The sequence below is a fragment of the Elephantulus edwardii genome, unplaced genomic scaffold, assembly GCF_000299155.1.
Source record: "Elephantulus edwardii isolate Elephantulus edwardi_28Jun2011 unplaced genomic scaffold, EleEdw1.0 scaffold00055, whole genome shotgun sequence".
In the NCBI taxonomy this organism is placed as follows: Eukaryota; Metazoa; Chordata; class Mammalia; order Macroscelidea; family Macroscelididae; genus Elephantulus; species Elephantulus edwardii.
Genome location: NW_006399805.1, coordinates 16,297,400 through 16,312,374, shown reverse-complemented (window position 1 = coordinate 16,312,374; position 14,975 = coordinate 16,297,400). Strand labels below are relative to the sequence as shown.

The 14,975-nt window shown below is 44.1% G+C and overlaps 1 protein-coding gene across 1 annotated transcript in view; it reads right to left on the bottom strand.

The window, feature by feature from the left end:
* The window catches only part of CNTNAP2 (contactin associated protein-like 2), a 1,206,610-nt gene that overhangs the window by 124,097 nt on the left and 1,067,538 nt on the right, over positions 1 to 14,975 (bottom strand). The window contains exon 16 of the mRNA XM_006887275.1: positions 3,455 to 3,625. Coding sequence (XP_006887337.1) covers positions 3,455 to 3,625 — 171 coding nt within the window. The remainder of the gene's footprint in view (positions 1 to 3,454; positions 3,626 to 14,975) is intronic.

The following is a 14,975-nucleotide window of genomic DNA, read 5'->3' as shown; positions in this document are numbered from 1 at the left end:
CACGTAGTCAAATGCCTTTGCATAATCAATGAAACACAGATAGACATTCTTCTGGTATTCTCTGCTTTCAGCTAAGATCCATCCAACATGGAAACTATGTAATCTGTGATCTGATAAACCAAGTAGTTGTAAAGGGATTAAGGGAGAAACAACATCCCATCACAGCCTGCATCTGATGTAAGGGAAGTGTCCTTTATCTCACTCTTTCTAAGAGAGGACAATGAGCTGAGAAGGGGGTCAAGGGAGTGCTTGCTGCCACCTGGAAAGGATTCCTGGGCATGGAGTGCACTGTTTTGCACCTCAGCTGACATGTGAGGAAGTTCCTTAACACCTGGAAAGGTAAGACATAGGGATTGCCAAGGAATGTTGGGTTTGCAGATGCTGAGAAAACCAGGATTTTCCTCCTCAACAAGGAGAGAGCCGACTCCCCAGAAGGTGGCACCTCACACTTGGACTTCCAGCATCCTAAACTGCAGGGGATCACTCTTCTGTTGAAGCCAGCAGCCTGTGGTATCACCACTGCAGGGCCTGAGATTACCTAGACAGGGACCTTAGGTCTTAGAGATGTTAGGACTTGTCAGCTGCCATTGTGTCTGCTGACCCCACACACAACAGAAGGAAATGCTGCCCAGCCCTGTGCTGTTACCATGGGGGCCTGCACACCTGACTGCTGGGGCCTGCTCACCTGACTGCTGGGGCCTGCACACCTGACTGCTGGGGCCCATGGGCTTCACAATGGGCCTGCAGACCTGACAGCTGGGGCCTACACACCTGACAGCTGGGGCCTGCACACCTGACTGCTGGGGCCTGCACACCTGATTGCTGGGGCCCATGGGCTTCACAATGGGCCTGCAGACCTGACAGCTGGGGCCTACATGGGCTTCACAATGGGCCTGCAGACCTGACTGCTGGGGCCTACACACCTGACTGCTGGTGCCCATGGACTCCTCAATAACTAGTTTTTGGAAGCAGACTGGCAAGGCTGTCCTCTTAGCGGGTCTTAGTCTGGAAGTTCTTCCAAAACCTGTCTGGTACCAGATTACCTACTACCCACTGTGCTTATGTTTGTTCTGGTTCATGATTCTGTGTGGGGAAACTGAACTAGCCAACAGGATTTCCAATGCCATATATTTTTATGGAAGCAGACGGCCACATCTTAGTCACCAAAGTGGACTAGTGGACAGGTGACACTGCATGAGGAGTGTGGACCAGTGGTTGAACCTAGGTTTCCTCTGTGGAGAGTGAGTCACACCATCTAAAAAGTGTCAGTGCCACACGCTGCTTGGAATGTCCTTCCCCAGCACAGCCTCAAAACCAGAGATGCATCCAGACCCATCCTGGATCTGCCTTTCAAGTATCCCATACAACCATTTTTTCTCAAAACCTGTGAAATGTAGAATTTTTTTCTCCTTCCAGGATCTCTCATTACTCTTCATTGCTGGCATAGACCAAGAAAGTGGGCCTGCTGACCCAAATATGGCCTCTCTGGTTATTCAAACCCACCAGCTGCTCCAGGGGAGAAAAGTGGCCACTCTCCTTCCATGTGATTGACAACCTCTGAAGACCCACTGAATGATTGGCTGGGGGCTGGTCCCAACTCAACAGATAAGAACGAAGACTCCACAGTGGAATGGACTGCGGGGGGAGGGATTATATAACAATGAAAGAATTTTTATTTTACTTTTCAAAGAGCGAACTCGGGGTTGGGGGGAGGTTGGGCAGGGAGAAAAGTGCAACAGTGAATGAATGGAAAGCCAAAGTCTCTGTAAACTTTCACTAAAATTAATAAAAAATAACAATAATAAAACATTTTTTTAAAGTGGGAAAAAAATAAAAAGATATCTCCACTGCTGTCCTCTCTCCCAGCTCATGCACCACTATGATCAATGCAAATCCCAGTCTCTCCCCTTGGTGTCAGTGTTCTCTTTGGTAAAGACAAGTCCGAGAGCACTGCTCCTCTCCTCACTGTCAAGGTCATGGCTACACAAACTTGTTTCCCATCTAGTGAGTGTCTGACAGGGCTTGTCCTCATTGGCTTCTCCTCTCACTTGCAGGGCTCAGCTGTGGCTGTAGGCTGTTCCCTTCTTGGCCCTTCGTTCGTGTCTTCCTCATGCTGGAAAGCCTCCCCTTCCTTCATGTCCTGCCCCCTCCTCTTCAGGACCTTGCCACGTGATCATTGGTCATTGCTGCCTCCTTGCCCCGCCTTTGGGCCTTAGCTACCTCTCCCTGTCCATTCCAGGCAGTGAAGTTCCCTGGGAAGACCAGTAACTCCAGGACAGATGGTCAATGCTGTCTGCACCATGTCTTAGCATGGGAACTGGGCAGGCGGCTCACCGGCTCTGTGCCTTGGGCTCCTCACTGTTGAAATGGAGACGTTAGTGGTGGTCCCAGCTCTGGAGGGCACTAGAAGGAGTGAGACGTTTCAATTATGGTCCTGAACTTCACCTGGGACATGGGCACCAGGATCAAGATGAGGCGTTCTTATGATTCTAATGACTGAGTCACTCACTGCTTTAACAAAACAAACAGCACAACCCTTGAGGGAGGCTGATGAGGTGCCATCCTGCAGCTCATCTGCACGACTGCTGGGATGTGGCAGATGCTTAGGGACCACGTCCTGAGTGCGTGAGGACACACAGACAGGAAGAAGTGACGTACAGGGTTGTGTCCTGTATGTGTGTCAGAGCTGGTTTGAAGACCAGCAGCAGCACGGAGCTTAGCAGGTACATTATGCTAGTGGGACCTGGGACGAGGAACAGGGCACTGACACGTCTACTGCTCAGTGTTGTTTGCTTGCTGTACAGTCAAGAACCCTCCAGCCCTGCAAGGTGTCACAGTGTGGTTCATTAACAGGCGGCTGTCAGGAAGTGGACATTGAGGGTGAATGGTGACTCTCAGAGGGACACATCTGCCTTTCTCTCAGAGCAACTGTGAGCCAGTGACCCGGGAGGAGACGAAGCAGAGACACTGAGATTCTGCTGCAAGAACAAATGCCCTTGGAGCCTTGGTCACCAATGAGGGTGGTGAGTGGGACAGAGCGGCCATCGGTGTGGTCTGTGAGGGTGACAGAGAGGCCATTGGTGTGGTCAGTGAAGGTGACAGAGCAGTCACCAGTGTGGTCAGTGAGGGTGATGAGGGTGATGGAGAATCCATTGGTGTGGTCACCACTGCAGTGAGGGTGGTGAGGGCAACAGAGAGACCATCGGTGTGGGGAGGAAAACGCCAAGGTCCAGTGCACTTGCCCCATCTCTGGGCTCACCAAGGAGTGGCTCCTGGGAAAACCCTACACAGAGGGACACTTGCACGAGGCATTGCCGCATCGCTGCCCGGGCTACTCTGTTTCCCCGAGCGAGGGCAGCGCTCATCTGTTGCCCTCTCAGGTGGGTATCCCTCAGCACTGTGGGACAATGAGGGGGTAGTCTGGGTGACCATGGCCCTGTGTGGGCTTACTCACACTTCAGCTCCAGCTTGATGAAGTCCGTGTTCCCCAGGTTCTCCAGGAACACACCGCGTGGGATAAGGGTTTTGAAGTAGAAGGAGATGTCAGCACTGGTTTCCCCTTGGAAGGTGGAGAAGTGCAGATGTGAGGAGGGGTCTGGAAAGGAGGCAGCATTCCAGTAGTTTCCTGCAGGAAGAAACACAAGGAGAATTGATGCCTGATCACGGCAGCAGCATAGAAATGACCATTTCAAGGATTTTGAGGAAATGTTATTGGAAAGAAGCCCAACTCTTCTCAACCTACTGAAAACCGCCTGTTGAATCCCCACAGAGCTGTCTGAGCTTCTAGAACGGGTCATGTGTGCACATCAGCCACAAGGCAGTAGGGTGCTGCCAGGCAGACAGCAGGGGCTCTGAGAGTTAACTGGGTAGAGAGTCCTGGGGAGATGACATGGGGGTGTGGAATGTGGACAGAGGTTCTCTCTGGTAAAATGAGGGCAGTAGTGAGTGCCTGGCAGGAGAGGGGAAAACATTGGTTTGGGATTCTGCCTCAGGACACACTGTTTGCACCCAGATATCCACGAAGACCAAGGAATGGTGGTTGACCACCTGAGCAGGTTTTCTCCCCCTGCCCAGTCCTGGGAAGGGGGGGGTCACATAAGGACCATCTCCCCAAAGGGTCCTTCAGGGCTGCCTTGTGGTGAGGAGAGCAGCTGTACCACCCCAGAGCCCTCATTCTGCTTCTACTCTTGGAGTCTTGGGGAAGAATAACTGGGTGCCCCTCACCTGCTCCCCCTAACATGTGTACACACACATATGCACATGTCTTTACACATACACTCTGCCCACCACACACACACACACACCCTCACACGTGCACACACCCTGACCCAGGTACAAATACACGTCCTCACACATGCTCACGCCCACCATGCACAAACACACAAGTCTTCACATCTACACTACACTCACAACGCACACACATACACACACACGTCCTCACATGTGCACATACCTTGACCCATGCACACATGCACACACATACATGTCCTCACCCATGCACACGCCCACCATGCACAAGTCCTCACATATACACTCTGCCCACAATGCACACACACATTCCCACACATGCACTCATGCCGACTCATGCACACATGCACTCTTCACACATACATACACACGTCTTCACACACTCACATACATCCTCACATGTGCACACACCCTGACCCATGCACACACACGTCCTCACATGTGCACACTCCCTGACCCATGCACACATGCACATGTCCTCATAAGTGCACATGCCCACCATGCACACTTCCTCATAATGCACATGACCATTATGCACACATGCTAACATGTCCTCACACATACACACTCCCTGATACATCCACACACACACACGTCCTCATACATGCACATGCCCACCATGCACACTTCCTCATAATGCACATGACCATTATGCACACATGCTAACATGTCCTCACACATACACACTCCCTGATACATCCACACACACACACGTCCTCATACATGCACATGCCCACCATGCACACACTTACATGTCCTCACATGTGTACATGATCACCACATACACGTACACACATGCACGCACACACGTCCTCACATATGCTCATATCCCAACATGTGTACACACTATGCCCCCCTACACATACCCTTATTTTCTTTCTCCACTCTCCCACTCCCCCATTGTGGGATGGAGTTCCAGTCATCCCAGGAGAAAGCTACTTGCAGGTTGAGTTAAAGTCCCTATAGTGGTCACTCGGTCTCCACCAGCACTGAGGACCAGTAATCAACAATGAGACTGAGAGCTGTTCTCTCATTACATCACTAGGGAAACAATTCCTTTCTAACATTTCTGAGAGCATCTAAAAGCAGAGCTAGTCACCCTGACATGCCATCACACTGCCAGGAAAGTGTGAGGATTTACTGCTCAGTCGCACTCTCATGTTGACATTGGTTAATACACCATCTTTACTTCCAGAACATGCTGCACAGGCAAAACTCTCTCCATTAGTTCCAAGTCACACACAGACTGTATTTTCCTTTCCTTTCCACTGGAAACACACTGTACTTTATTAACTTCAAGGAAGACACAGGGAGGTGCAGAGCTCAGATTTGTTCACAGGATTTTTTTTTTATTTTTAGGAATTATAGATGACTGGATGGCACTTAACAACAACTACTCATAAATGTCATTAATTTCAAGTGGACTTCTATGCTGAAAGTGCAATTATAAATTAAACATACACTATTGTTCTATAAGCACACATTATTGTCAGATGTTCAAGGTGGATTTAGAAGAGGCCACTGCACCAGGGATATCATTGCTGATGTCAGGGGGATCCTGGCAGAAAGTAAAGAATACCAGAAGAATGCCTATTTTTATTTTATTGACTATGCAAAGGGATTTAACTGTGTGGATCATAAAAATTCTCAAAAGCACAGAAAAGAATGGGAATTCCAGAACACTTACTTTTGTTTGTGTGAAACCTACACCTAGATCAAGACGGTATTGTGTGAAAAGAACAAAGGAACACCACATGGTTTAAAATTAGGAACAAAGGAACACAACATGGTTTAAAATTAGGAAAGGTGTGCATCAGGGTTTTCCATACCTATTAAATCTGTATGCCGAGTAAATTATTCAAGAAGCTGGGCTCTATGTAGAACAATAAGGCTTTAAAATTGGAGGAAGATTCATCAGTTATCCTTATGCAGATGACATAGTCTCGCTTGCTGAAAGTGAAGGGGACTTGAAATGTTTGCTACAAAAAGTTAAACACTGCAGCCTTCAATAACAATTACATTTAAACATCAATAAAACAAAAATCTTGACCACTGGACTGATAGACAACATCATGATGGAGAAAAGTTTGAAACTGCCTACGACTTCATCTTACTTAGATCCACAATCAATACACTTGGTACCAGGAGATCAGAAGACATACTGCACTGGGGAAGTCTGAATTAAGGGACCTCTCCAAATTACTGAAGAGTTTTCAGCCCCTGCTGCACATGTCAGCAGCAGCCATAGATCAGTTTCAGTCTATTAACCAGGTACCTGTATTAAAAAGTTTTTAGTGTGGCCTGGACTGCTCTCTTATCTGGAGCACTACACCAAGGCCCTGCTGCCTGGAGGTCCCTCAACACTTCTGCCTGTAGACATTGGTCCCTCCAGCTGGTGGCCCTGGCCCCACCACTTAGATTCCCACATCTGCCACCTGGACAACCTGGCCCCACTGCCTAGAGGACCTGCCCTTGCAGCCCTGCCCCTGAGATGATCCTTCCTACCACTTGGAAGCCCATTCCCACTGCCTGGAAGCCCAGCTCCACTGCCTGGAGGACCTAGCCCTACTGCCTGGACACCCCACTGTCTGGAGGATGACCTGTCACCACCTCTCTGAACTGTGCCAGGGAAAGCAATATCACAGGTGATTCCATTTCCTCTCCCTTCCCAGAGCTTGAGATACCTTTAGCCCTGGGCACCTTGTACCCACCTAGCTTAGCTACAGAAGTTGCCTGACAGGGAAGACTGCTAACTCACAGGCCATATCTCTCCCCAACAGAAGCAAGTCTTCCCTTGAGTCAAAAGCTCAGAGAGAAAGTCAGGCAGGGTAGCTGCCTTGCCCTCCACTGGAGCAGTGACTTCCTGAGCCAAGGTTTTCAAACCAAGAGCCTGCTAAGGCCTCAGGCATGAAAAACTCTACCACAGCAATATTAAAAAAGAAGAAGACTATCTTAAACCCTACACAAACCCAAAACAAAGTGTCACCCCCAAAAGTGACACCGTATCAACGGATTTCCTGAAGCCTGTAAGTCTGATGGAACTTTCTGGCACAGAATTCAAAAGAACAATGATTGAATATTTTCAATGGGTTAAAGACAAACTTGAAGAATTATTGGACTCTGCAAACAAAACCCAAGAGGAACTTAAAAAAACCAATCCAAGACAATGCAGAGAAAACAAATGAGGCATTAGAGGTTCTGGGAAAACAAAAACTACAATCCAGAATATGAGGACCAATGCTCAGATGCCGTTAACATGTTGGAGGGACATATTAACAGAGTTGAAGAGATGGAACACAGAACCAGTAAACAGAAGATAGAATGGTCACCACTGATCTGATAGAACAAAAAGCAGAATTAAAAAGGAAGGAAAAAGAAGAAAGCCTAAGAATAACGTTGGACACCATCAAGAGGAATAACACGTGCATAATTGGAATTCCAGAACAGGAAGAAGAAAGTAAAGGCACTGAAAAAGTTGTGGGAAAATTACTAAAAGAAAACTTTTCAGGCATAATGAAGAATGAGAGAATATATATATTCAAGAAGCTAAGCAAACACCATATAGAATAGACCCCCAAAGAAAAACACCAAGGCATATCATAGTCAAATTTGCCAAAACCAAAGATAAGGAGAGAATTTTGAAAGCAGCTAGGGAGAAACAAAGAGTGACCTACAAGGGAGAACAAATAAGATCCAAGTGCTGGTTTCTCAGCAGAAACCACATGAGCAAGAAGACAGTAGAATGACATATATCAAACACTCAAAAATTACAACTATCAACCAAGAATACTGTACCCAGCAAAACTGTCCATAAAATATGAAGGAGAAATCAAGATATTCTCAGAAAAGCAGAACCTAAAGGAGTTTGTAAAAACAAAACCCACATTGCAGGAAACACTGACAGATGTTCTTACAGATGTGACTCAGAAAGCAGGATGGAGCTAAGTAACCAAAAAGAACACCAACAAGAACTCAACAAAATGATAGCAATAAAACCTAGTCTCTCAATAATTGCACTGAATGTGAATGGCTTAAGTGCACCACTGAAGAGAAAGAGTAGCAGATTAGATAGAAAAACAAAACCTGCAAAATGTTATCTACAAGAGTCACACCAGAAAAGTGAAGATAAAGACTAAAAATAAAAGGGCGGGGGAAAAAAAAACAACCAAATGAATGGCAATGGAAAAAAAGTAGAAGTAGTGATAGTAATCTCTGATAAAATAGATTTCGATGCAAAAACCATCACAAAGGTCACTACGTAATGTTTAAAGGGTCAACAGACCAAGAGGCTATAACAACAATAAATATTCATGCACCAAATGATAGAGCTACAAAATATACAAAGCAAATATTAAAAGAACTGAAAAAAGAAATAGACAACACCAGTATAGTAGTAGGAGACTCTCAAGAAAAAATAGAACTACCAGAAAGAAACTCAACAAAGATGCTGAAGAATTAAACCACACAATAAACCAACTCAATCTCATAGATATTATACAGGCTAATGCATCCCCCAAAAGCACAGTATACCTTCTTCTCCAATATGCATGATATATTCTCTAGAACAGATCACATTTTAGGTCATAAGGGAAGCATCAATAAATTAAAAAAAACATAGAAATAATACAAAATATCTTTTCAGACCACAATGCTACAAAACTAGAAATTAATAACAAGGGGATAAAGGAGAAATCCCCCCCCCCCATATATTTGGAAGCTGAACAACACCTTGCTTGAACATGAGTGGGTAATATAAGAAATACAAAACAAAATTAAAAATTTGTTGAAACAAATGACAATGAAAACAGAACTTGCCAAAACCTCTGGGAAACAGCCAAAGCAGTAATTAGAGGTCAACTTATAGCAATAAGCAAATGCATCAAAAGGTAAAAACACCCCCACCCCCCACCCCGGGGTAATTGACTCCCAAATTACTGAGGAACAATGATGTTAGTTTGAGGACTATGGTGTGCCTGATTTGAGCCATGGTCTTTTTGACTGAAATGCTGCTGAGAGTTAGACAATGAATAACGATGACAGAAGAATAGATGCCTTTGAACTATGTGTTAGAGAAGAGTACTCACTATCTCATGGGCTTCCAAAAGAATAAACAGATATGTGTTGGAGAAGGGGTAGTCAGAATGCTTCTTGGAGGCAAAGATGATAAAGCTTCATCACACATACTTTGTGTATGTTGTTAGGAGAAATTATTCTTTGGATAAGGAAACCATGCTTGGAGAGGTGGAGGGATGGAGGAGAGGAAGACCCTCAACCAGGTGGATGGACACAGTAACTGCAGCAATGGGCTTGAATGTGTCAGAGATTGTGAAGATGTACAGGACTGGACAGGGTTCACACATGTTATTCACAGGGTTGCTATGAGTTGTATTCAACTCAACTGTAGCTAACACTGCTCTAGAGTAGATATTAAGACATTCTTATTTAATGAATGCATTTTTTTTGTTTGTAGAAACATATTAGATAGTCCTTAGTTAGGGCTTAAATAGGTTATTGAATACAACTGACATACAATCAATAGAAGATAAATTAGAGAATTGAAACCTCCTAAAATGAAATATTTATGTAATCAAAAAAGAGAATCCAAAAATTAGGAAAATAATTGATAATGACACATCAGATAAGTGATTCATTTCTAAAATGTATAGAAAACTCTAAAATCTCAATAAGACAACCCAATCACAAAATAGGTAGAAACAGGGATAGACACTTCACCAAAAGACATCCAGATGGCAAAAAAATTCCATGACAAAATGCTCAAGACCATTTGCTATGAAAGACATGAAAAAACCCCCAACCCCAACAATAAGCTATTGCCTCATTGCAGCAAAAATAAGAATCTTTAAAAATGCTGGCAAGGGTATGGAAAACTGGACCTCTTTCTCATTGTTGGCGACAATATAAAGTAGTGCAGCCACTATGGACAGCAGTTTGATTCTTCCTTAGAAAGTCGGGAATATAAATTCATTTGCTCCAGCAATCCCACTACCAGGTACATCAGCTAAAGAAATAAGAGCTGTGACACAGAAAAGCAGATCTATATCCATGTTTATTGCAGCATTATTTATAACAGTAAAGAGCTGAAAACAACCTAAGTGTCCATCATCAGACAAACAGCCAAAGGAACTCATACATTTACACAACGACATAGCATGTATCACTAAAAAAGTATAAAGAATTAGCAAAATATTGCCCAACATGGGTGAAGAGGGAACAAATTATGTTGAGTGGCATAAAGCAGTCACAAAAGGACAATTATAGCATGAGGTCACGAATATAAAAAGCCAAGAAATGATTCCAGTAGAGAATGAATCCACCTTGGAGAGTTAACAGAGATGAGAACGGAATGAGAGGGAAACAGCGGAAACAAAAGAAAGAATAAAAATAAGGTAGAAAAAGCAATGTACATAACAAAGAAATGAGATAGATATTATACACATATTGAAAACAGAGAGATGAGACTTCCTTAGTATATTCATCTCTATTGTTTAGGTATAAATTGAGAGGGTGAGAGATGAGAAAAAAGAAATGTATGAATGTGGGGGATGGCACACATGACCAGGCAATTCAGTGGGCCAAAGTCTAGGAGAGATGATCAGTGCTTAGGGGACTATCTCACAAGCACTTGTGAGACATTTTCTGCCAAAATCCTAGAAAGACAATTAAAGATGGTCTGGGAAAAAGATATTGATAAGTAAACTGAATATAAATGGGTTTAAGAGGCAGAGCAGCAGAATGGCTAAGGAAACCTAACACTTGAAGAAAAGTACTTAGCTAAAGGGATATCTAGATCCACTTACAGAAATGTCTAACCAGTAAACTAAGTGAAGTATGTCTGCAGCTGTTGAGCAGTAGAAGCAAGGGAAATAAGAATACTGTGCTTGACTTTTCTCAAAAGGCTTAGTGCTGGGGAGCTCTGGCGGCCTAGTGGTAAGAAGCTGTGCTGCAATCAAAGAGGCATGCGGTTCAAATCCACTAGATGCTCTGCTGGAGAAGGAGGGGCAATCTCCTCCTGTGCCAGTCGGATTGGATTCGATGGTACACACAACAACAACAACAGAAAAAAAAAAGGCTTAGTGCTCAACCTATTGCCATGAGTTGACTCCACTCACAATGGCTCTCATCATTGCCTAAGGCTGCAGACAGTGACTTGACTCACAGCGATTCCCCATCAGTGTCTGAGGACACAGACTGTGACTGGGCTCATAACAACCCTTCTTCTGGTGTCAGTCTGTAGATTGTTAGGGGAAACAATTGCCCATCTTCCTCTCATGGAGTGACTGGTGGTTTTGAACCACTGACCTTTCAGTTAATAGCCTGACTTCCTATGTACTATGCTATCAGGGCTTTAGCTATTACAGACACTGAAAATCATAGCTCCAGTACACAAATGAAAAATAAAAGGTGTCGGTGAAGATAAGAAGCAGGCACCCATGTGTGTTGTTGGTCAGACTGTAAACAGTATGCTTTGTGTGGGAATGGCGCAGCATCTCCTTAAAGAGCTAGATACAGAAGTCCCCCACCACCCAGCAATTCCACTCCTAGCAAGACACAGCCACGAACCAGCAGCAGGAGCACATGGGGAAACTTCTACTCCAGTGGTCACTGCAGCATTGGTGACAGCAGTCAGAGCAAGGGAAAGCCTCTAAATGTCCACTAATAAAGAAACGGACAAAAAAGCAATAAAACAGTGTATGTACACGCGCACGCACACATGTGCGTGTGTATACATATACAGACAGAGGTGTCCTTGGAGAGAACATCGTGCTTGGAAGGGTGGAAAGACAGTGTAGGAGAGGAAGACCTTGGACGAGATGGATTGATACAGTAAGGAGGGCAATTGCAGTAGGTGTGTGAGACTGGCTCAGGACAGGGCAGGTTTCTGAGCTGCTGCACACAAGGTCACTATGAGTTGCTGGTGACTCAATAGTACGAAACAACAACATAGATGTGGAGCTCTGCTGGTGTAGGCCATAACAAGTGGCAATGGTAATCCAAAGGCCACATCTCCCGGTGATGACCAGAAATTTCAATGCAGGGAGATGAACAATCTCCTCCCATGAGATTTACAGCCTCTGAAAATGCACTGGCAGGGCAGTTACGAGTCAATTCCAGCTCAATGGCTGTGAATGAGTGAGTTACACAGACAAGGACCTTCTTCCCGTGGAGCCAATGCAGCGAGCGAGTCAGCAAGTCTATCCCTAGAACCCAGGCAGAATCCTATGGGAAGCCAAACTTTATACCAAATATTATATGAAAAACTCTTGTTCAGGAATTGAAGAAATTACAGATGTATAAATTAAGATTTCTCTTGTGGCAGATCCTAGAAAATGAGCTGTTTGTTCCCTGCAAAACAGGAAACAGCAAGGGGCCCCCTACAGAGGGAGTGTTACTTCCTGAGCTAGGGTTCACCCTGAGGCATCAAGGTTAATAGTTAAGGGTAAACAAAATTCTTGCATTTGTGAACCCCTCCCTCCTGAGTCAAGCAGAAGGTTTTCAATGGGAAGAGATTGGCTTCATTTGCATTGAATTCTTTTTGTGATTTACTTCCTGTTGGTTTTGAATAAAATGACAGAGAAGCTTGGCTTGAGGTCTTCAGTTGAGAACTGCTGACCCCTTGTTTTATGCTCTCTGCTCTATCACATTCCTGGCTGTTTGTCTCTTTGTCTCTTTATTAATAATTATAAAATTATTCTATTCTTTGGGACCCTTGGTCTGCAACAGAATCCTTTGAACCAGGAGACGGTGTCTGCTTGTCAACATCTCCATACGGCATTTAGTTGTAACCATGCTAGGTAGTAGAGAAAATTCTCTACTTAAAAATCCAAGTGCGAACTGACAGCCTTTTTAACAAATGGTGTTGGCAAAATTGGAAAAGTATCTGCAAAAGACTCAAGCAAGATTCACACCTCACTCCATATACAAAAACCAACTCAAGGTGGATCATGGACCTAGGATTAAATCAAGAACTATAAGCTTCATTAAAGAAAAGCTTGGAAGAACTCTAGAAGTCCTAATCCACAACATAAACAGTTTTCCAAGTATCCTGAAAAATCTACAACCAGGAGAAGAGAAAATAGATGAATGGGATCTTTTAAGAATCAAATCCCTATGTACATCCAAAAACTTCTCCAACAGGGTAAAAAGGGAAGCCACCGACTGGGAAAAAAGTATTTGGTAATGACATGTCAGATAAGGGACTTATATCCAGAATTTATAAAATACTTGAGCACCACAATAAGATAAAGGTAAATAATCCAATAGAAAAACGGACACAGGATATGAAAAAACACGTCACCGAAGAAGACATTCAGATGGCCAACAAACACATGAAGAAATGTTCCAAATCCCTAGCTCTAAGAAAGATACAAATCAAAACAACTATGAGATATCATCTCACCCCAGTCAGAATAGCAAAATTTAACAGAACAGCAAGCAACAAATGCTGGCGACGTTGTGGAGAAACTGGAACCCTTATTCACTATTGGTGGGAATGTAAAATGGTGCAACCACTGTGGAAGTCGGTATGGCGCTTTCTCAAAAAGTTGCAACTAGAGATACCATTTGACCCAGCAATTCCACTACTGGGAATATACCCTAAAGAGACCATCCAAGCAGATATATGTACACCCATGTTTATTGCAGCTTTGTTCACAATAGCAAGAGTTGGAAACAACCTAAGTGCCCATCCACAAATGAATGGATAGAGCTGTGGTATATTCACACAATGGAATACTATGCTGCATTGAAAAACAACGAATTCATGCAATATTATTCAAAATGGGTGACCCTGGAGGACATTATGCTGAGTGAAGTATTTCAGTCACTAAAGGACAAATACCGCATGGTGCCACTGTTGTGACTGACCTCGGGGTTGGGAGGAGACTGAGAAGGATGGGTTCAATAATGTATACTGCATTGAAACAGATGAGGGAGAGAACTGTTTAAGGGGAAAAATTATTAGGGATTTTTGTCATGACAGGAGTCCAGAGCGCAGGCTGTATAGTGGAGTGGACCTGGGGAGGGGGATTGTAAAACAATGGAAGAATTTTACTTTTCCAAGAGGGTAGTATACTAGAGGGGATGGGTGGGAGGGGAGAATAGTGCAAGAATAAATGAATGGAGATCCAAAGTCTCTGTAAATTTTCATTGAAATTAATAATAAATTAAAAAAAATCCAAGTGAAATATTCCATGAGCTCCTTGTTTTTCAACGCCGCATAGTATTCCATGTGTGAATATACCAGAACTTCTCTATTTCCTAATTTGTTGATGGGCACTTAGGTTGTTTCCAACCTTTTGCTATTGTGAATAAAGCCACAATAAACATGAGTGTGCATACATCTGCTTGGGTGGCAGTTCTGGTCTCTTTGGAGTATATTCTCAGGAGTGGAATTGCTGGGTCAAATGGTATCTCTATTTGCAACTTTTTGAGAAAGCACCATACTACCTTTTATAGTGGATGCAACGTTTTACACTCCCACCAATAGTGAATAAGGGTTCCAGTTTCTCCACAACCTCACCTGCATTTGTTGTTTGCTTCTCTGTACAATCTTGCTATTCTTACACGGGTGAGATGATATCTCATAGTTGTTTTGATTTACATCTCAGAGCTAGGGATTTGAACATTTCTTCATGTGTTTGTTTGCTATTTGAATGTCTTCTTTGGCGAAGTGTCTGTTCATATCCTGTGCCCATTTTTCATTTGGG